General features: G+C 47.0%; 1 protein-coding gene across 4 annotated transcripts in view; it reads right to left on the bottom strand.

The window, feature by feature from the left end:
* Positions 1-22,274, bottom strand: part of CA12 (carbonic anhydrase 12) — a 55,503-nt gene that overhangs the window by 5,655 nt on the left and 27,574 nt on the right. For all 4 annotated transcript variants that reach the window (XM_055319587.1, XM_055319588.1, XM_055319586.1 and 1 more), the window contains 6 exons: positions 15,198-15,377; positions 14,216-14,358; positions 11,258-11,353; positions 10,337-10,400; positions 10,012-10,169; positions 8,974-9,100 (listed from right to left, as the gene is read on the bottom strand). In XM_055319587.1, the coding sequence (XP_055175562.1) occupies positions 8,974-9,100; positions 10,012-10,169; positions 10,337-10,400; positions 11,258-11,353; positions 14,216-14,358; positions 15,198-15,377 (768 nt within the window). The remainder of the gene's footprint in view (positions 1-8,973; positions 9,101-10,011; positions 10,170-10,336; positions 10,401-11,257; positions 11,354-14,215; positions 14,359-15,197; positions 15,378-22,274) is intronic.

Raw genomic sequence — 22,274 nt, 5'->3', positions numbered from 1 at the left:
GGGAGCACTTGACACCCTGAGGAGCCAGACCTAAGACTGCAGGATGAGGTTTGCTCACACCCTTTTCCTGTGTGTGACCAGAGTCTAGTGTATTCCTCTGGAGCCATCAGCCCTGTGTCCTTTCCCTACTGTCCTCTTCTACAATCTCCTGTTGAGCATGCAGCCTCCCCAGTCTGAGGCTGGCCCCTAGGAGTCTCTGGTCTGGCTTCCCCAGGTGGCCCTAGGCTGTTGGAAGGATAAGCAGAGCAGCTATGGGGAGGAGCTGTCCACAAAGTACAGGTGGCTGTTCTCTGGCTCTTGCTGGCCACCGTCAGTAGCCCATGCCCTCCCAAGTGGCAGAGAGTGGCTCTCATGGCCTCATTCCCTGCCCCAGGTCTCTTCTTAAAACCTGAACACAAGGACCAGTCTGTGGCTCATAACTCAGGCTATGAGTCTCCCCTGGGGAGAGTGTCGGTGTCTGTATAGCATGTGCTGTGTTCTCTGCACAGCCTGTGGCCTCTGCACACTGTAATTTGGTATTTGGGCTTTTTTTTTTTTTTAAGGTACCTAGAGGCAACCAAGGCTTCTAAGATCTTAAAAACAACAACCCAAAACTCCCAACTAGTCATGGTTACTTTTCCAAGCCTTTTGATGAAATATACTGTTGTTCTTTGTTCCTGAAGCTCCAGATGCTTGTGGTACCGAGCCAGTTCTTTCCACATAAGACCACTAGTAAGCCTAACCACCTGGCTAAGCCATCCAAACTGAACAGTTTCTAAAGTCATCACTTTCACAGTCACCTCAAACATTCTGAGAGCCACACAGGCCCCCAGACAGCTGAGGAACCCTATTTTAGGTTGGATGAGGAGCCCCCAGGGAGCTTAGGGAGGAGAGCCAAGTCTACAGAAGCAAGGCCCCCAGGGATGGGACTTTTCCCAAGAGCCCATGGCCCCGGTTGGTGGCTTACCTGGAGGGAAATCTGGCTGCCCTTGGCTGTATTAGGTCCTATAAACAAAGCCTTATTTACTTTTTTTTAAATTTTATTTATTTATGATAGGCACACAGTGAGAGAGAGAGAGAGAGGCAGAGACACAGGCAGAGGGAGAAGCAGGCTCCATGCACCGAGAGCCCGACGTGGGATTCGATCCCGGGTCTCCAGGATCGTGCCCTGGGCCAAAGGCAGGCGCTAAACCGCTGCGCCACCCAGGGGCCCCAACAAAGCCTTATTTAATCCAGGGCTCTAACCAGATTCCTGGCTCCTGGATAACTACCTGTGAGGGGCTACATTGCCTCTCCATGGGAATAATGAAATGAGCAAGCAGCCACAGAGACAAGGAAAGCCCCAGAGCCTGGGACAGGTGACTGTCAGCCAAGACTCTGATGCAGCAAAAACAAAGCAGCCTGACCGGGCAAGCAAAGAGCTTAGGCCACTATGAAAGAGGAGTGGCAGGGAGGGTGTCCCCTCATGAAAATTCTACCCCTAAGGAAGCCCAGGGAGGGAGGATGTTGGGACTCTGCTCCCTGCCTGCTGAGACGGCACCAGCCATCAAGGAAGCAGGACCTCTCTGCAGAGAGGGAAGGAGCCCACAGGGCTTGGGTCCCATTCCGCTACCTCACAGAAGAGGGAAAGTCAGTAAGACTTTGGGGGGTACAGGGGTAGGTGTTGGGGCAACTGGAGAAGTAAAGCCCAGAGAGAGAAGCCATAGCCTGCATGACAGCAGAGCCTCCGGATGTCATGGAGAACCGGAGACACAGATGATGGAAGGAGGGGCACAGCCAGAGAAACTCATTTACAGATTAAACAAAGAAATGGCTTGTTTCTAAACAGCAGGTAAGACGGGCAGTTCCCACTGAAGATCGAGACGGGAGACACAGAGACAGGCTGGTCGGCAGAGAGGGCCCCCAAGAGCCACCCGTGAGAACACAGGGAAGCGGCTTCTGAGCTGCTTGCTAAGAGGGTGCAGGCCCCACAGAGGGGGAGAGCTACCTGCTGTCCATAAAGTGCTCTGGTTCGGGTCAGGGGGAGCCAGGAGAGAAGGAAATCACAGGTGTGGACCTTGATGGGCACATGCCTCTCCCAGGAGGTACAGATCCCCAGAGAAGACAGACAGACAGACGAGCTGCTGGCCCCAGGACATTGCTACGGTCCGAGCTGCCTCAGGAGCTGCAGCGTCCGTGGCTACCTTGCAGGGCCGAGGGATGCGCTTAGCTGCCTTCGAGGTCTTCTGAAGCCTCAAGTGCAAACGCAGGAAAGCCCAGTGGAAGGAACAAGCACCCCATTTACACAGCTTGCAGTTCCAGGAACACCTCTAGCATTTTTTAGGTCTGCTTGCAGGTCTGTTTATTCAAACAGAATACAACCCTTTTCCTTCCAAAATATTAAAGTACAGGCTGCTTCGGTGGCGTCTCACATATTCGTACCTGTGTCTGTACATATGTACATGTCTTATGCATGTGTGTATATACATGCCTTTAGCTGCCTTCAGCATTAATTAAAAGAGATGAGAAGTTTTGGTTTAGCAAGGATTTGATCACTTAAATACATAAAATCCCCTTTTGGATGATAAAAGCTCTTATTATTATGCTTACTACGAGTCGTAGACTGAAATGACAGAGATGCTAGTCCCTTCTTTGGATGAGGCTTTGGTAAGAAAAGCAAGGAAGCTGCCCTCAGTGGCCACAGAACAGAACTATCTTTGGAGAACATAGTTAACTGGGGAGCTTTTCTTATTGATACCAAGCAACCCAAAAAAGAAATAATTTCTACAAATAAATCGGGGGAAAAGCTACCACCAGATTACATGAGGGAGCTGGATTGCTACAGCCATAATAGGGATTGGGGGCTTTGCCTTCCAGTGGCAGGACTGCAGGCCCAGGACAGAGAGCCCCATTGCTCTGAGGGGCCCAGATTCTGGAGCAGTAGGCTTGGGTTACTGAGCTTAGTACTAATACTTAGTACTCTCAGCTCCCTTCAAAGGCCAGGCTCAGGCTGTCTGTGGCTGAGGGAATGGTAGGTGGTGGGACTGGAGCCTTTTATTCCTTTCAGGCCGGAGCAATAGAAAAAGCCTGACGACAACAGCTCTAGGCTACTCTCTCCCCCAAGACTTCGAAACTTGACAGCCAAATTCTGATCTTGAATGTTTCTTAAACAAATGGATTGATGTGAATGCTGCTGGCAAACTGAAAACAAAGCAAAATAAGACTGGAAACTAAACCTAAAATCGTTCTGCAGAGGGGACCCTGGAGAGCGGAGGGGTAGGGAGATGGTCAGTTATACTCTTTGGTAGTGAGCACCTGGCACAGTGCCTGCCACATAAGTAAGGTGTCAGTCGTCCCTGTCCCTAGGGGGCTTGGAGTGTGGGGGCATAATCTAGACTTGCTGATTCCCTGTTTCTGTATGGCTGTAAGCCATCCCCCTGTGGTATGCTAAGAACCGTAACAGAGATTGATGGGCTGTTCTAGCTGCACTGAAGGAAACTACAAGTCACCTTCCGGGGAACGGGGAAGATTTCTGGGATCATAGGATTAGAGTTGAGTTTTGAAAGGATTTTTCAGGTGAGAGAAGTGAGGGCCATCCCAGGCCAAGGGAATCGTGTGTGCCAAAGTTAATAATGTGCACACCTCAAAGCAGTGCCATGCTAAGGGAGGCCCTGCAGGGCGTGGATGGGTGCCAGGGGGAGAAATGCTGGAAAGACAGCTAGGGTCACCTCACCAAGGGTGGGCCCAGCTTTCTGACTTTCCACCTGATCTGCTCTGTCCCAGAGGCTTGCTGTTAGGAGCAAGAGAATATCCACACTGGGGTTTTCTGTTCCCCATCGTGCCTGACTTGGGGTGTGCTCTGGAGATATGTGGCATATTAAATTGCACTAGTCAAGGGACTAGGGACTTCTTAGCACATTTGACAATTACTCCCAACTATTCAGCCCCCTTTACCCAGGGGCCTCTGAAGGTGGGAACTCTTCTGGTCTTTTATTTGGATACCTTCGTAGACTTGATGATACTTTCCATCTAAGAGATTTTATTTAAAAATAGGAACTTTTAGAAACACAAGGTCAGTAACAACAAAGCATACATTCTGGTCTCAAAAAGTAGATAATTAGCCATCTTAGCTTTGTAAGATTTTTTTTCCCCTCTTTTTTAAAGGTTTTATAAAACTGCCCAGGTCTCTCAGGGTCAAGCAGCTTCTAATTGTGCTACTCCACATACGTACCAGGGGTGAAAGCCCAAACCCTCTACTGTCTAGCGCTCTTGTCTAAGTATACGTCAGCAGGCTCCAGGCTCTGCGGTGGGTGACATGCAGTTGCTCAGAGCAAGCCCACTACAGACATGATTATAGAAACTCTTTGGCTTCCCATTGTCCCTAAAAATTTGGCTTCTCATTGTCCCTAAAAATGTCCTTGCCCTGGCATATTAAAAACAGGGCTAGATAAGGTTAACATTTCGGTCTGATAGGCTCTTCCTTTATTACCCATCACCATCAGGACCCAGTGCTGGTATGTTTAGCTAGGAAGAGGTCTTGTTGAAGAAACCAAGAATGAGGCCCCTGGACTGAAAATATTCCTCTGCCATCTTTCTCCTTCCTCACAGAGGGCATCTGACTTCTGTGAGGTCTGGGCTGCTCACAGGGTGCGTTCCCCAATCTGGGATCCCTCCTTGAGGACAATGAATCTTATCTCCTCTCTTCAGCTCAAGTCTTCTATTTGTGTCACTTGGAAGAGGCACTTTCTAAGAGCTAAAAAAAAGGTGCCTCGTGTTTATTTCACCTCTCCACAAAGAGTGGGCATTTTAACCAAAGGCAACAAGAAACCCAACACACATGAGAAAAAAAGGGTACAAAAGCAAGAAGAAAAATGAGATTCTGAAGCAAGTTGCTGCCTCAGAGGCATCTGGACCCCTGATAAAGTGGTTTGTATACTTCTCTTTAGGGTGGATAGTTCTTTCTCATCCACTTCTCCTAGCCTTGGATGTACCCAGTTATTTAAAAAGAAGGTATATTCAAATTCTAAAAAGATGGAGAATGGTTTCTTGAATTTGGTTGTTCTACCTTAGTAACCCAACAACCTTTTGGTTTCAGGAGTAACCATCACCAGACTGAAAATATCGCACTGTTGGGGTACCTGGGCAGCTCAGTCTGTTTGGCATCCTGACTCTTAATTTTGGCTCAGGTCACGATCTCAGGGTCTTGGAATCGAGCCCCATGTCAGGCTCCATGCTCAGTGTGGAGTCTGCTTGTCCCTCTTCTCCTGCTCCTCTCCCATTTGCACACACACTCTCTCTCTCTCTCTCAAATAAGTAAATAAAAAAAAAATTTTAAGTTAAATTTAAAAAGAAAATATGCTGTAATAGAATAAAGACCAGGGCATTTGAAAACTCCAGAATCCTGAGATATGAATGAAAAAAAATCAGTCTGAGCCTAGACAGAGTCTTTGTGCAATCCCTGGTCCTCAACGCTGCCTCTCCAGCCTTGGAGACATTTGGAAGTGTCTGGAGACATTTTTTTGGCAATCAGAACTGGAAGGATATTACGGGCTTCTAGTGGGGAGAGGCTAGGGATGCTGCGAGTGCTACAGTGCAGAGGACAGCCCCCAGTATTATCCAGCCCAAAATGTCAATAACACTAAGGTTGATAAACCTTGTCCTAGGGCTAAATCATAGTTAGACTACCTAAGTCTGTCTTTAAGGACAGACTGCTACTTCTTTTTCTTTTTTTCAGCATTTTATTATTTTTTAAAGTTTTTTATTTAAATTCAATTTAGTTAACATAGTGTATTATTAGTTTTAGGGGTAGAATTTTTTTTCAGGAATAGAATTTAATGATTCATCAGTTGCATATAACACTCAGTGCTCATTATATCACATGCCCTCCGTAATGCCCGTCATCCGATTACCCTATCACCCACCTACCTCTTCTCCAGCAACCGTTTGTTCCCTATAGTTAAGAATCTCTTATAGTTTGCCTCCCTCTCTGTTTTTATCTTATTTTATTTTTCTTTCCCTTTCCCTATGTTCATCTGTTTGGTTTGTTAAATTCCTTATAGGAGTGAAATCATATGGTATTTGTCTTTCTCTGACTGACTTATTTCTCTTAGCAAAATACCCTCTAGTTCCATCCATATCATTGCAAGTGGCAAGATTTTATTCTTTCTGGTGGCTGAAGGACAGGCTGGTACCTCTTAAGGATAGAAACCAAGTTCTTTATTCCTTTTCTAAGCACTGTTGAGGAAAAAGCATGCTCAAGTTAAATGATTGAGTCCCAATTATTCCAATTTGGCTAAACCTCAGAGCTTATCCTCAAAATCCTTGCACTTTCTCTCCTGGAGGATTTCCTTAACATTACTTTTCTCCTGGCAAAATACTCCAAGTCCATAGTTCTGATGAACTTCCAGAGAAAACCCTGAATAAATCAGACCCTAATTACAAGCCTGCCTCAATGGAAGAATATACAAATAATTGAGTCTGAATTGTTTAAGGTTCACACTGACAAACAGGCTCACCCTGAAACGGCCTGTTACAGTCTGAAGCCCCTTCAGGTTGGTGTTAGAGGGACCTCATGAATGCAGGTGCCCCTGAGGGATGAGATTTGGGGCTTCACTCTTTTGGGGCCACCCTCCCCACTGCTCCTTGGGAAGCAGCCCCATTAGCTCCCCGCATCTCCCAGAAGTGAGTGAGAAGGGACAATTCTGGCCAAGTTTCTATAATCAGCCTCCAAATGAACAGGTTTGCCTTGGACTGCCATGGTTTCTCAATCTAAGGGGAGAGCTAGGCCCAGCCTGGGCTCTTAGAAATAGCAGTTCTGGGTGAACTATGCAGGAAAGACAGTGGCAAAGCTGCATTTGGGCTTTGATCCTGATGTCCTAAGTGTGGAGTCAGTCTCCATCCAGGCTTCTGCTGAGAGGCCCCTCAAGCTCCCCAGCTAGACTAGGAGAGTCTACTGAAGCGTTCTGCTACAGGCCTGACTGCATTACCCACTCCATGAGCACCAACTTAGACCTGAGCCGGTCTAAGAAGATGGCTAATTATTCCCAATGCCAAAGCCCATTGTTACAAGTGGAGGTTACTTTGGGAAGTCACACTCAAGTTCCTGCATGGTTTCTTCTGATCCTTTGTAACTGTCCTCAAACACTGACCCTGCAACGTAAAGTGAGGATGGGCAGTTGTTAGTGTCCGCTTAGAATCACATCACATGTTAGCACTGAAAGGATGTCAGCTCACCTAGCCCAACCTAACATTCTATGGCTGAAGAAACAAACCAAGGCCAAAGAGGGGACGTGATTTGCTTACAACATACAGCCAGGAGGAAACAAATTCAGGCTTTGAACCCAGGTCTTCTGACTATAGGGGGAATATTTATCACCGTAATCCCTTGTGACTTGTATAGACCAGCCCAGAGAAGAGATCTGATTATTATCCTTGAATCACAAACAAAATACTACCTTATCTACATGGGCCCAGCCCTTTGCCTCCAGGTAGAGTTTTTATATTTTTTATTTTATTGAAGAGTTGAAGTATTTTCCCTTTAATACTTGTGTACTACATACTTCATTCAGAAGAATAGGAAAAAGAGAAAGTTATATCCAAAAGAGATCACAAAGGGATAATTCTGTACATTTGAGGCATTTCCTAGAAAAGAAGTTGACAGTCATCATCAAATACATTCTCAATGTTTAGGAAGGGTCATTGTTCACAGATGCAGTTTTCAGACCAGAGAATTGAGGAAAAAGAGGGACATAACCTTCACCAGTGGTATTTGGAGAGGAGAGCACAAAAGATAAATTCTTGGGCAGTTCTTGATGCAATAACTGACAGAAGGACATAATTCCAACCATATGTATGGGAGAGTCCAGAAGGGCATGTTGCTAAAGCCTTCTGGCAAGGGCCTTGAAATACAATCTTCCTGTGTGTAACTAGGCTTAGTCAGTGGTAGTTATAATCTCACACAATAAGAAAGGAACAATGACAACCATAAAGGTACACCAGGTGAGATAAGAAGATCTGATTCTCCAGCACATGGGTTAACGGGGTCATCTTCAGATATGATCACCTGGCCCAGTTCAGCCACAAGTGATGAGAGGGGATCATGTGGAACTCCCACAGACCTACCTTGCTTCTAACCACTTGCGATTCCCATATTGGGAGTGGCTCAAGAATCTAGAGTGAGAAGATGAACTTGGAGGTTTGAAGAAGGGTGTAGGCCCCAAGAGTTCTCCCTCACGTGTTTCCATGGACCCCCAGCTTCCGACAGTATTGACACAGGTATTGAACAGATAAAGACGTTAAATGTCCTTCTGGGGAGTTATAGATTTAAAAGGAAGAACTAAGCTTTCATAGCATTAGGAATAAACCAAACTTTAAGCGTCATTCAGTATAGCTCCTGTGGGCCTGTACTTCAGTAAACTTAAGGAGATGAGACAAAAGGGCAGTGAATGCAGAGGCTTCCTTGCCTGATGGGTCCTGCTATATTAACCATGAGCTGCTGTGGCTACAGATGTGCATTATGCCCACTCTAAAGCCTTACAGAGGACCTTCCGTGGACGTTGGTGATGCTCATGGTACTGTGAATCACCTGGCAGGGCTGAAGATGGGCCTTGATGCCAAGAAAGCCTAGGGTAAGAAGTTAGGAGCTTGATCTCATGAACAGTCCTACTGTCTGTCTTAAGAGAAGAGTGGTTCTCCAGAGAGGATGTCTCAGAACATCCTCTCTTCCCCCGCTGTGGGAGACTCCCAGATTTAATGAGGCTCTGCTCCAGATGCCAAGAGGCCCTGGCTAGCAAACACTAGCCACAGAGGCTCAGGGAAGTCAAGAGCAGTGAAGAGAGACCTCAGTAAACCCACACACAGTAGTTTCTTACACACCCTGGTTTCCTTGGCAGCCAGAGTACTCTTAAACCACCTCCTAAGGGCATCCGTGACAGGGCACCCAAGGACAGGGCACCCAACTTCATATAAAATGGGTGTCTTGGTACCACACTCCCCCCACGCACCACATCTTCTCACCTTGTCGGAAAGAGGTGTACACTTGCCTCTCATCAAACTTCTGGACCCGCCGGAAGTTGTTGACCATTTCTCTAGGGGATGGGTCATCCACATATGTGTAGTACAGAGCAGTCTCCAAAGCCAGCAGCTGTAAGGGGAGAAGCAGAAACATACCCCATGGGCAGAGTGATGCTCTCTTGCCTGACCTCAATGAGGAAGAGACCTCTGGGGCTTGGCAAGAGGCATACCAGAAAGCAGTGGAACCCTTTTCATAGTGGAATCACTATGAGCTACTGATCTGAGTAACATAGATAAATGGCAGCAGGTAGGCGGACAGGACTAAAGATGTGATGAATCAAGAGATGAAATGTTTGGGGAAGCAGTAATAGCCTAACCTGGAAACTGCCTTGGAAACCAATTATATAATCTGTGTAGGTGTATGAAAATTCTATGGAACTAGTCATCAGAGGACCTGAGAATCTCTTGCCACCCTCTTTTTTGTTCCTTTTGATGAGGCCATCAGAATGAGCCTTAGACCCCTCTAATTTAGAGCTGGGCTCCAAATGGGGCCCATTGGAGGAATGCCGTGTCTGTGGGAGGCTGAGGAGCCCCTCCACCACCTAGCAGCTAACAGCACTAACCTCCCTCCAAGCCTTGAGAGGAGGAGACAGACCAGATCACCTGGCACCCAGTCAACCAGACACCTGCTGGGGAGGGGAACGGTTCTATGGCTTTGTCTCTGCCCTGTGAAGGTACTGTGCTCTCTCCCACCACAGAGGAAACACTATCCAGCCACTGAGGAATATATTAGGAAGTGCAGCTGAACAACTCATGTGTAAGGAACTATGGAGATGGGTTCATTTCCCCAGCTTGGCTCAAAACTCCACTTCTGAAACTCAGCTTGTCATTTCTGCAGTGCTTCCGGGCACCTGCGATATTTGGAGAGGTTCTGCATAGCTGTCAATGAAATTCTAAGTGAGGAAACCAAGTCGTTGATTATGATATGGGTAGGGACCGAGGTGCCACATGGTCTCTGACTCAGAAGGGCACGAGAGTTACCTGCTCCTGGGAAATTTGCACAGGGTTCCGGAAAACTGTCCAGAGCACTGTGGGGTGGCAAGGAGGTGTGGTCAGGGACCCTTTGTAGCGGTAGTACTCTTCAGGCCTCTCAGGAAGCAGCTCTTCAATGCTGAACCCTGGAATGAGCACTTCTTGGCCTGGAGAGACATGTTGGAGAAATGGTGGCAGAGGTGCTGCTGGGCATGTGACTCAGCCTAGAAATGTGACTAGCACCTGCCCTCTGAATTCAGTTTTCTCCAGGTCACATGGGAGTGACTACATCCTTCTCCAACAGAGGATGAATATGCATCCAAGGCCCCCTCACCTTTGTATCTTACATCTTGAAGGTGCCTGAAGATCTTGTCATATGATGGATTGAAGGAGCCCATCTGCAACAGAGAAGGGCAGGTTGAACTGGGACAGAATTCTATAGGCTGAGCCTGGTTCGGCAGTTGCTGATAGAAGGGCTCTGCTAGGGGTACACAGTTGCTGTTACCAAGGTTCTCCCTGAAGGATGCACTTTACTAGGACAGTTGTGAAGGATCCGGGCCATTAGGAATTTGTCTTCTTGCATCTCAGGATGCGTGACACTGAGTGCTCAAGACACTGGGGCTTGCATGTCCCCGGGCAAGGAATACAGCTTGTGCTCCTGATTATCAGGCTGGAAGCCTGAAAGCCACAACTAGCATGTGCTCTAACCAGAACTTAAGGGAGCCCGGGTTCACACAAGCCAGGTCAGGCAAGTAAGCATGTTGAGAAACAAGGTACATGTTGTCTTATCAGGGAAGAGCATGCAAGCAAATTAGAGAACAGTCTCATTTTCTGGGATTAAGGAAAGAACTCATTCTAGGGTCCATATAAAGAATAGAACTTGGATATTAGGGGTTGTGTAAGGGATTCAGGCACCTGATGAGGCAGCACTGAATGATCCCCACCCTCCCAACCCCCATACACGGGTCCTATCCAGCTGGGCAATTCTGTTTCATACAATAGGGTTAGGCATTAGGGCTCACTTTCCCCAATGTTTCAAAGGACATGCCCATTTCTGCTGCCCAGCCACAGAAAGTGCTCCTCCAGGTCAAAAGAGAAGGTACCCTAGGGGGGACTATCTCCAGCCCTAGAGGCAAGACACAGACAAAACGGGAGTGAACCATCCACATCCAACAGACAGGTGTTCATGGACCAAATGCCGAGTCTAATACCACCCTGGCTTCAAATTAGGTAAAATCCCATAGACATCTCTTACCTCTATGAGAACAGCTAGGACGGCGAGGCCCTCTGACTTGTTACTAGCGGTGCTGGCGTTGGGGTACAGGTCCGAGTTATAATGGACGATATGCAGCTGCAGTGAAAGAAAAGCTGCTCACCAGGGGATGAGCGACTCACAGGAACCTTTGCTTTTGCGGGGGACTCAAATCCAATGGGGAAGACAAAACCCCTGTACCCTGCCCCAGTTAGACCAGGCCTCTCGGACCCTTTCCTTCATGGCCTCCCTAGTTTTCTCTTTTTCCTCAGTCCTGGAGACCAAAAACTCTACCAGGGGAGATTGTCCATCCTATTCACCATTGTATTCCAGTGTCTGATAGGGTGCTTGGAAAGTACCAGGTATACAGTAGGTACTCAGTGAAGGAATGAATGAATGAATGAATGAATGGGTCTTTATACTAGCCATGAAACAGTTTGGATACTTTGGAGCACTTCTCTCTTTTCTTTCTTTCTTTCTTTCTTTCTTTCTTTCTTTCTTTCTTTCTTCTCTTTCTTTCCTTTTCCTTTTTTTTTTTTTTTTTTAGAGCAAGAGAGAGATAGTGGGGGAGGGAGAAAAAGAAATTAAGCAGGCTCCATGCCCAGGGCAGAGCCAGATGTAGGGCTCAATCTCACGACTCTGCGATCATGACCCTGAGCTGAAATCAAAAGTCAGAGGCTCAGAGGCTTAACTGACTGAGCCACCCAGGGGCCCCCTCTGTCTTTTTTCTACCTATTCTGGAGTCTAAGGAAAAGTGGTCCCACGTAGCTTGCCCAGCTCAGCCTGGCCACTCTGCATTTGATCTGGAAGTAGGAGGGGCTGAGGCAGGAAACCTCCAGTGGTAACTTAACTGTATCTGTATCCAGAGCAGGGTCCACACTTATCCCTCAGGTGGAAAAAAAAAAAATCGCAGCATGGCTTATACAGGTTTTATCAGCCATAATTTAAGATACCAGAAAACAAGAATGGTCTTAATCCCTGAATGTAGATTTTACCTTTATAAAATAAAATGCTAAGCTGATTTTTTTTTCAAAGCAGGAATTACTTGTCATTTTTAAAGTGAGGAAAAAAGAACCTCCTGAGAAATCTTGGATTTAAAAAAGTCTAGGTAAGTATTAAGACATTGTTATGACAAATTCTGATGATGTTTAACCTAATTTTTAATTCAAAAGGTGATGTTTTATTCTGTATGTTGGCAAATTGAACACCAATAAAAAATAAATTTATTATTAAAAAAACAAAAACAAAAAAACAAAAGGTGATGTTACCTGTCTTCCAAAAAATTGTGTTAGTAGATAGGCCTAGATATATGATACACATTTTTGTTCTTTCTTTGCCTCTTGGGACTATAACACATTGAGATTTTCTCTGTCTTTACCTTTTCTCTGTTTTACGTGGTTGTCAATAGAATTCAAGCATATTTTACTGACTTCAGTTTTAATTTTAGTTTAATATTTTACTGTTTTCAGTTTTAATGTTGCCCACATTTCAAGCGACGCTTTCTAATTTTTAAAAATCATACAAAATTGTGCCTTCTTTTAAGTAATCCCCTATTTAAGATTTCTTAGGGGTTCCTCCCTCACCATCTTTCCCCATGAAGGATGCAGCGTGCCACACGACCCCACACCATGTTAGCTCGGCCCAGCTCTGAGAAATGGAGACTTCTATATGGCTAAAACCCTGAAGGTCCTAGATCCTTATTTCTTTTTATATCTGCCTTTTGAGCTCGTGGTCTGTTTCAGCACTTTTCTTACTATGTTTAGATTAAATCAAGAGGAGGCGAAGAGTAATACAGACAGAAAATAGAATTCCCTGCTGAGATTAAGAGGGTCTTCTTTATAGGACTCAATGCAGAAGAATGGTACACTTTCAAGGACCCTCCGTAGAGAATCTGCCACTTTTGGGTCACTTTGATGTATTTTCTCTATTATAGATGTGTATGGTCCATCTCCACCAGGCTCTTGGTGATGATGTGGCTTAATAGCAGAAAATATAATAACTAGAAATATTTTCAAGTGCCCAAATTCTCCCAGCCTACACCCTAACTCCTTCTTTATTCCCGTTGGGTGAGTAGAAGCCTCCACATTGCAATTAGCCTGAAAGAAATTGCAGTCCTGGAGGTTCGGAGATGGGCCTGGTTTGATATACGTGCACCTCCAAGAGTGCCATCCTATTGGGCCAGACTTACAGCCCCTCCACACTTGTAACTCGACCTATAATTAGCCTGAGACATTAAGCAGTTCAGCAGTTAAGAACAGAGGAGAATGGTCATGTCATTATTTACCTTGGGCTCCACAGGCTGATCAGTAGCATTTATCTCCTTGTATTTATTGCCCTGTAAATATCCAGAACCACATCCCCGAGTCCTACCCCATGGAGCACCTCGGGCACCCCAATGTACCCCTTGCACACCACTAGCGCAGGAACGATGGCTCCACTCCTCTTTTCTTTTGTTTTGTTTTTTTGTTTTGTTTTAAGATTTAATTTATTATTCATGAGAGACAGAGAGAGAGAAAAAGAGAGAGAGAGAGAGAGAGGCAGAGACACAGGCAGAGGGAGAAGCAGGCTCCATGCAGGAAGCCTGATGTGGGACTCGATCCCGGGTCTCCAGGATCACGTCCTGGGCTGAAAGCAGCGCTAAACCGCTGGGCCTCCCGGGCTGCCCCCTCCTGTTTTCTTTTGGCATTTAGTGCCGCAGAGCGACGTAACACAATGCTGTGCCAACATCCCACCCATCCTCTGCATGTTCAGGATAGGACGGGGCCCAGGACACTGCAAAGAGCTGCAGGGTTGCTGGAGTGGCTCGATCTCTCTGTGCTGCCCCCAGCGCCAGGGGTGGGTGTGTGGAGCGTGCAGGCAGCCCTTGCTTGCACTCCGATCGCGCCTGTACCCCAGCCAGGTGGAAGGGTGCCAGACCACCCACCGCCAGGCAGCCTCTGCCAGCCTGACTGCCCCACTCACCTCAGCAGCAAAGTGCTTCCCAGCGACGGTGTGCTCGGAGCCGTGAGGGTCATTCTGGTTCCCCCAGTGGAGGTGCAGCTGGGTGGCCGTGTAGCGGGACCGGAGGCCCTGGATGTGCATGTCCGGGACCAGGTTCAGCCTCACTGTGGGGAGTGGAGCCTTCAGAGCCCTGGCCAGCCCAGCGCTGCCTGAGAGCACCTAGGTAGGCCACACCGGCCTGGGCCCCGACGGGAGGCAGGTGGATGCGGCAACTGGAGCCTGAGGGTCAGAAACCTGGTCTCTTCTCCCGAGAATGTCCCCCTTTCCCTAAAGCAATTCTGGTAGCACCAGCACCTTCTCAGGTCCCCTGGGAAAAGGATGGCAGGAGCACTAATACTAGACCAGTGGGTGGACGATTTTTTTGTTTTGTGTTTTACATGCTCATGTATCACACACCGAGCTATGAAGGTTGGGCTGTTAATGAAGTACCTGCCAAGCTGCAGAATAATATAACAATAACAAGAGAAATTGCTATTTATGAAGCATCTACTGTATTCCAGATCCCAAAGTACGGAATCTCTAGTCTTCACAGTTCCCATCAATACGCGCATTTTCCAGATGGAAGTTCAAAGAGGTTAATATTCTTACCCAGAGTCTCATGACTCATAAGTAGTCAAGCCAGGATTCAAATCCATGTTTGTCGGACGCCAAAGCCTGGGTGACCCCACAATGAATTGCATGGCTCCTGAAGTGTTTGAGCCAAGGGGCCAAAGGACTCAGGCCTGTCCCTTCCCCTTCCCAAGAGATGTGCTTCTTCCAAGAGGTGCCTTCAGCAGCCCCTGAATGGGTGGTCCAGGCATCCCTGGGCTCTCCCAACCCTCAGCCACCAACCCTTCTCCTGGGTACTTCAGGAGAGCCTCCTCCCTGCCACATGGGAGAGAGCAGGCCAGGAAGCTGAGGGCAGCTCACATCCCCCTGCAGATCTTAGAGGAATCTCTCTCACCTGAATGGCCATCATTGGTCAGGATAAACTGCTCACTGGCAGAAACGTTGTAGCCCTGGAACCCAAGGGGCACAAGGCTGGCATCGTACTGGAGGATGTCATTGTGCAGGTCTATTGGGGACTGCAGCACACCCCCACATGACGGGTACTTCTCAGACCAGCTCTTCTCCCCATCGGGACCTGGAAGCCCAAAATTTAGTCAGTTTTCCACTAAAGTTTTTTTCCTCACTTTCTAATTCTGTGTTCAATACCATTATTCCTTTTCTCCTCTTAATCCCCAGAAGTACATTCTTCAGGGCCCTGAAATCTCAGCCTAGTGCCTGCTTGCTCTTAAAGGGATGTGGGGAAATAACTAGAAGAGCCCCATTGCCAAGGACTACGGCCCACCAGGCTCCGTTTTCATTTTACCTTGTTCCTATTTTGACACAATACACATCGTCTCCACCTGAAGACCTCTTGATTTTCAGCGATTTAGCATCTGTGTATGGAACATCTATTATGAGCGGGATTTACTCGGAGTCTTGGGGCCACCAGGTTGAACACAACAACAACAAGGCCCCTGCTTGCCCAAACTTGCATCCTCTGGGACGCTTTGGGCTGAAAAAGTTGGTGTTGGACTGACCAGAGCTCCAGGTAGGTGTCTGGGGCTGGTGGATATACAGGTATGATCTTCCAATAAGAAACCCTTGAGGACATTGACTCTTTATATTCAGAGCAAGTATAAAACCCAATCCGAGAGAGATGCCTGAAAAGTATCAAGTAAACACATGCCTGGAATCATGGAGCTCAGTGCAAAGTTTATACTAGGAGAGGGTGACAGTCCTACAAACTAGTGCCAAACTACCAGTGAGCAGTAAGAGACTTAAAAAATAAATCCTTCAGGGCTCAGCTTCTTACTAGCTACCAGGTAATTGTCCTTCCTCTGGAAATGGAAATAAACAATCCAATCCTATGTTCAGATAAACTTTCTTTTCCCACAGGGAAAAATCTTTAAAGAATGTAAAGCTGTGTTTAAAAGATTATCTCCCGTGGTAATTAAATGGATTTTCAGGGGGCGGTTTCTCCAGGAAAGCAAATAATTGGCATGTCATGGCCTGTTAGGGTAGAACCATGGTGCCCTGTGGGCTCTCTCTGAGGTGGGACCCCGGCTTTGCCATCTGGGGTCCATGCATCAGTATTTCAGGCCCAGGATTGATGTTAACTGGAGCAGAGGGGAAAGGAGCACCATGTCTCCTGGGAACCCGTCCATAGACGGCAGCTCGATTTCCCAAGAGTGGACATGTATATACTGGCCTCACAGAATCCCGGTTCCATATCCCTTGTTCTCTAACTAGGGAACTTCATCTGGGAGTAAAGGGAGTCAGAAGAAAAACTTGGTGCCCAGGTCCATTTAAAATGCTGTGAGGAGTGGGACACCTGGGTGGCTCAGCAGTGGAGCATCTGCCTTCGGCCCAGGGTGTGATCCTGGAGTCCCAGGATCTTGTCCCACCTCAGGTTCCCTGCATGGAGCCTGCTTCTCCCTCTGCCTATGTCTCTGCCTCTGTGTCTCGCATGAATAAATAAAATCTTTTTAAAAATGCTGTGAGGAGTTAAGCCAAGGTGTGGACATACACAGTGGGACCCTACTAACTTTTCAGCCTGTCAACCTCTGGATATACCTTTTTGGAAATGTTAGAGCTTGAAGGGATTGCAAAATTTCCTGTCCAACCCTTCACTGGACACCAGTTTTCTCACTTGCACATGTCAGTGGGAGTCTTTACTGAGCTATATTTTAATTTTCAAGACCTCAGAGCCCTGGACTCAAAGCAACTCAACTACACCAAGAAGGCGAAGGAGGCTGGAGGACACCAAAGTAAGACTGTTACTCAGCTGAGGACAAAGCCAAATTCCTTAGGGATAGCGGGAAGCAGAGATGGAGCAATCATGAGGTATCATGCAAACCCTCAGGTCAAGAAGAGGCGCAGCTACCTTCTAGAATGAGGCTGCCAGCCTTCCCACAGCCAGGAAGGCAGAAGCTGCCGGCCAGACACCAGTGGGAAAACTCAGTGAGGAAAGAGGCATAGCAATGAGATGACTTCACCTTGGACACATGACTAAAGGGAACTGGGTTAGGAGAACTTTCTCTTCCCAGAACAGAGGTTCCAGAAGGTTTCATGAAGAGAGCATTCTAGTGATAACTAAACCAAGAGCTCTTTGGGGACAGGGGCAGCTCATTTTGATCACTGTGAACTCATGGTGTGATTAGGGTCACATGCATAACAGGCATTTGGTAAACAGTGTCCCAAAGAACAAAGGGCCCCAAAAGAACAGAGAGCTTGGTAAAAGGTTATCAGGAGGGATTTTTCTTTTTTACTGTGCACTAAATACTCTTTATTGGAACTTACACTGAATTAGGTACTGGGGGGGCAGGAAAGCTAGAGATCTAAAAGGCAACAGAGCCAATGTTGGCAAAACCTTCTTAGGAAAGAGAAGCAGTGGTTAGGGGGCTCCGAGGTGAGTTGGTCGGTTAAGTGCCTGCCTTCGGCTCAGGTCTGGATCCAGGGGTCCCGGGATTGAGTCTCACCTGTGGCTTCCTGCTCAGCGGGGAGTCTGCTTCTCCTTCTCCCTCTGCCTCCGCCCCCCTGTTCATGCTCTGTCTTACTCTCAAATAAATAAATAAAATATTTTTAAAAATAAAAAAGGAAAGAGAAGCAGCTATGTTGGACCAGAAAGGTCCAGAAAACAAAATTCTGGCGCCAGTTGTCCCACCGCCTCAGTGAATGACCTTGAGCAAGTCACATTCCCTGCCTGAGTCTCCTGTACCCTTTATACAAATGAGAGGATCGAACACTATGTTCTGGAAGTTCTGTTCGGACTCTCAGCTCTGAGACGGATTGAGATTACTGAGACTAAGCCCTCCACCCTCTGTACCAAGCAAGTTTGAACGAGTCAGAGAGAGCAGCTCCCAGGTATGTGACAAGGTGCCCAGGGGGAAGTGGCTGTGGGAGTGATTGCACAGGGCATTGCTGCTCCCAGGGCTGGCTGGAGAGCCACCCGCCTCGGGAACCTGCCACAGGTGCTGGCTGCCATCCCCTAAGGGCAACAGGGTCTAAAAAGCCTTTTATACTCCTGCTTTATTATTATTATCACTATTATTTTAGTAGCTTTGATCCTTACAACTCTATAGGATCTATAGGATGGTGCAAGGCAAAACCTGCACCATTTTATAGATGAAGAATTGAGATTAAATGATTTACCCTAATTAGACCTTGGCTTAGTACCAGACTTACCTTGCCTGGGTCACAGAACCTCCCTGCCCTTCCGTTTTAGTATTTATCCGGGAGATTTTGGGCATGCCTGTCTCCTCCCTCTCCCATGTTCTCCATGAAGCAAGGAGCAGGTCATGTTCATCCCTGCCTGTCCCATAACGCCTGGTGCAGAACAGGCCCTTACCAGTTTACTGAGCTGGATTCTGATCCTTATTTTTTTTTTTTTTTTTTTTAGTGGAGTTCAATTTGCCAGCATATAGCATATCACCCAGTGCTCATCCGGTCAAGTGCCCCCCTCAGTGCCCGTCACCCAATCCCCCAATCCTCCACCCACCTCCCTTTCCACTACCCCTTGTTCGTTTCCCAGAGTTAGGAGTCTCTCATGTTCTGGATTCTGATCCTAATCTTGTGCTTCTCTCCAGGAAAGCATGTACCTATATTAACCCCCTAGCCTCCCTACTACCCCATATAATTTTCTTTTTCCCATCAAAAAAAGAAAAGAAGGGGCATTTGGGTGGCTCTATCAGTTAAGCATCTGCCTTCAGCACAGGTCATAATCTCAGGGTCCTGGGATGGAGCCCCACATCTGGCTCCCTGCTCAGCGGGGAGTCTGCTTCTCCCTTTGCTTCCCCTTACTTGTGCTCATGCTCTCTCGCTTTCTCTCAAATAAATAAATAAAATCTTAAAAGAAAAGAAGAGAAAAATTATGTCATTTGCTTAGGTTCAAAATGTACCTTCCTAGCTTCCTAGTCTAGGTGCATGAGGATTTGTTCTATTTGGGACCGCTCAGTGAGAAAGAAATCTGGTTGCTGCCCTATGGCCTGGGAGATGGCCTGCCAGGTGTGGGGCTTCACAGCAGTTCGTGGGACCCTCCACCGGCATGTGACGCCCAGTGGCCAGTGTCCTCTTCTTGCACAGCTGGGGACATTGTCAGAGGAGCCTCCCATATTCGTGGCTTGTGAATGAGAAGGGTATGAGGTGCTGCGTGGGTGGGCACCAGGGCAACCAGTATCAGGGGTGTCAGTTGACTCCCTTCTGCCCCCACCCCAAGCCTCTGCCTCAATAATGTATGACTTGTTGCCCAAGTAACGCTGGCCTTTTGCAGGCAGCCACAGCCCAGACCGTGGCTTTTCAACTGGGTCTTGACTTTCACACTCATGCCAAGTGCCCTGGTGCCAGAAAACCGCACTCGGGACTGACTCTTTCCAAAAGAAGTGTTTATTTCCAGCTACTATAAGAATTCAACTTTTCTGAGTTTTGACTTTGCCTTTTCAGTTAGTTGGATTCCTCACGTGATCCTGATAAAGGAGATCATGTGTATCTCCCAGTTTGTTTTTCCAGACAAAGCCAAAGCATTATTTCTTTCCAGCTCATGTTTTTCTGCTTAAGGCAAAACAGAAGTGGACCAAATTTCTGTTTTGAAATGTGACAGGAGATTAACCTGGCACAGCTCAAAATGCCTCTTGTGAGCTCTGATCGGGAATTATGAGGCCCAGGGTACAAGATCAGCATTACTCAAGGACCAGAATTTTTGTCATGGAAAATTTCAAATATTTACAATAGTCGAAAGAAGAGCAAAATGAACCTGTACTCCCCAGCTTTGAGAACTAATCCTCTGCAGAAACAAATCAGCCTCATCTGTATCGCACTCTTCCCTATCCCTGTATAATTCTCTTTTTTTTTAATTTATTTTTATTTTTTCATTTTTATTTTATTTTTTAAATTTTTTTAAAAATTAATTTTATTATTTTTTACGGATAATTCTGAAACAAACCCAAATATATTTCGTCTGTACATATTTCAGTATGTGCCTCTAAAACATAAGGACTCTTAAAACCACAACACCATTACCACACTTAAAAAGCTAACAATTAATTCCTTAATGTTATTGAAACTAGTCAGAATTCAGTTTTCCAATTATCCCATAACTTTTTAACGGTTTCTTTGTAAGCTTCAGGATTCCAGGAAGGGCCACCTGCTGCAGTTAGTTGATGTGTTCCGGCCTAGATCTCCATTTGATGGTGTGACACCTCATCAGAGAACCGCGGCAGCACCCTTCCAAGGCTCCAAATCTCAGAGCCAGGTTGGCTCAGTCCATCCTTTGCCCTGAGTCAATCATGGAGTCCCACGTTCCTGTGACCACCACCACCTCTATCACCTTGGGACTGGCCCTCATCATGTCACACCGTACAGGCTTTCTGCAGAGTCTCTGTGTTCTATTTTTTCCGGCTGCTGCCAGGCTCCCTTCTTGTGGTAGCCAAGTTTAACCAGACCTAGCCCTGCTTCTGTGGCACAGCCCAACCCTCCCCTCCCTTCCTCCATAGCCTGCCCACCCCACCCAACAGAACAAAGCCAAGCCGTGGCCATCTTTCATGGCCAGCAACACCTCAGCCTGTCAAGCCTTCAGTGGCCCTCATACCCTCCCCAGTCAGCCCCATGGTCAGGCCGGCTTCCCCATCCTCAGAACAAGCTATGAACTCAACCCTCACACATTCTTATGCTAAAAATGTGCTTAAAATGCCGCCTTCCTTCCCCTTCCCCTTTCCAAATCTTGTCCATTCTTCAAAGGCCAGCTCAAGCCTTGCCAAAGCTACTTCAGTGCTTTCTCCCTGCCCCGGACTCCTGAGCCAGCCTGCTGGGGATGCATCACTGTGCATCCCCAGTGGCACAGTGATGCGAATGCTCATTTTTTTAAAAAAATTATTTATTTATTTATTTATGAGAGACACAAAGAGAGAGGCAGAGACACAGGCAGGCTCTCTGCAGGGAGCCCAATGTGGGACTCGGTCCCAGACCCTGGGATCATGCCCTGAGCCAAAGGCAGACGCTCAACCTGCTGAGCCACTGGGGTGTCCCAAGAATGCTCATTTAAGTCTCATATGTGACTGCTGTCTCCAGACTAGCACATGAACCTGCTCCAGAGTAGAACTCCGTCTACAAATGTCAAAGTCCTTTTGAAGGCTAGAGCATTTTGTCACACCTCTCCCCCGTATCTGACATGTGGCCCTTACTAAACACTTAATAAATTGACTTGGAGGGTTTCTTAAGCTCATTTCAGAAATCTAGCCATAAAGGGAAGAGAGAAGTGTGTGTGTACATGGGTGCACATGGTTATAGGAAGATGAGGGTAATGAGAAGGATCTTGTTCTTAATGGATAGACTTAAGCATACTTCCATACGGAAGGGAAAGGGGAATAGAGAAGGACGGTCGGTCGGGTCCAGGGGAGAGAGGAGCCTATGGATGGAGTGTGGCCCTGAGAAGACAGCGGGTTTGGGAGGGGCCAGCCAGCAGAGGTAGGAATGAACTCTGGGCTGAAGGAGGCATGCATTCAAGAAGCGTTCATCATATGGATGAAGGAGAACCCTGAAGCCTGCCTGGAAAGGAAGCCCATGGAGTAAAAACCCAGTCAGAAATCCAGGAACTCAGCAGGACTGTGCAGCTGATCAGGGAAGATTGGCTATGGGAAGACAAGCCATCTCTCCTGCATTCTGCAATGTACTCCACCAAAGTGCACCAATGAGCCTAAAAAAAAGTCAATGTGATTTTTTTTAATGAACTTATATTTCATTACTTTCTTAATACATCTTGTGTCTTGTTTTGAAATTTACAGAAAATTTCAAAGTAGGTACAAAAGTAAAGAATATCAGGGCATCTGGGTGGCTCAGTCAGTTAAGCGTCTGATTCTTGACTTCAGCTCAAGTCATGATCTCATGGTGATAAGATCGAGCCCCCACATAAGATTCTCTTTCTTCCTCTCCCTCTGCCCCTCCTCCCTTCTCTCTAGGAAAAAAAAATAAATAAATAAATCAAAAATTAAAAAAGTAAAGA

The sequence above is a fragment of the Nyctereutes procyonoides genome, unplaced genomic scaffold, assembly GCF_905146905.1.
Source record: "Nyctereutes procyonoides isolate TBG_1078 unplaced genomic scaffold, NYPRO_anot_genome, whole genome shotgun sequence".
NCBI classification, from domain to species: domain Eukaryota; kingdom Metazoa; phylum Chordata; class Mammalia; order Carnivora; family Canidae; genus Nyctereutes; species Nyctereutes procyonoides.
Note: the sequence above shows the minus strand (reverse complement) of the source record. Positions and strands in the feature narration are given on the sequence as shown.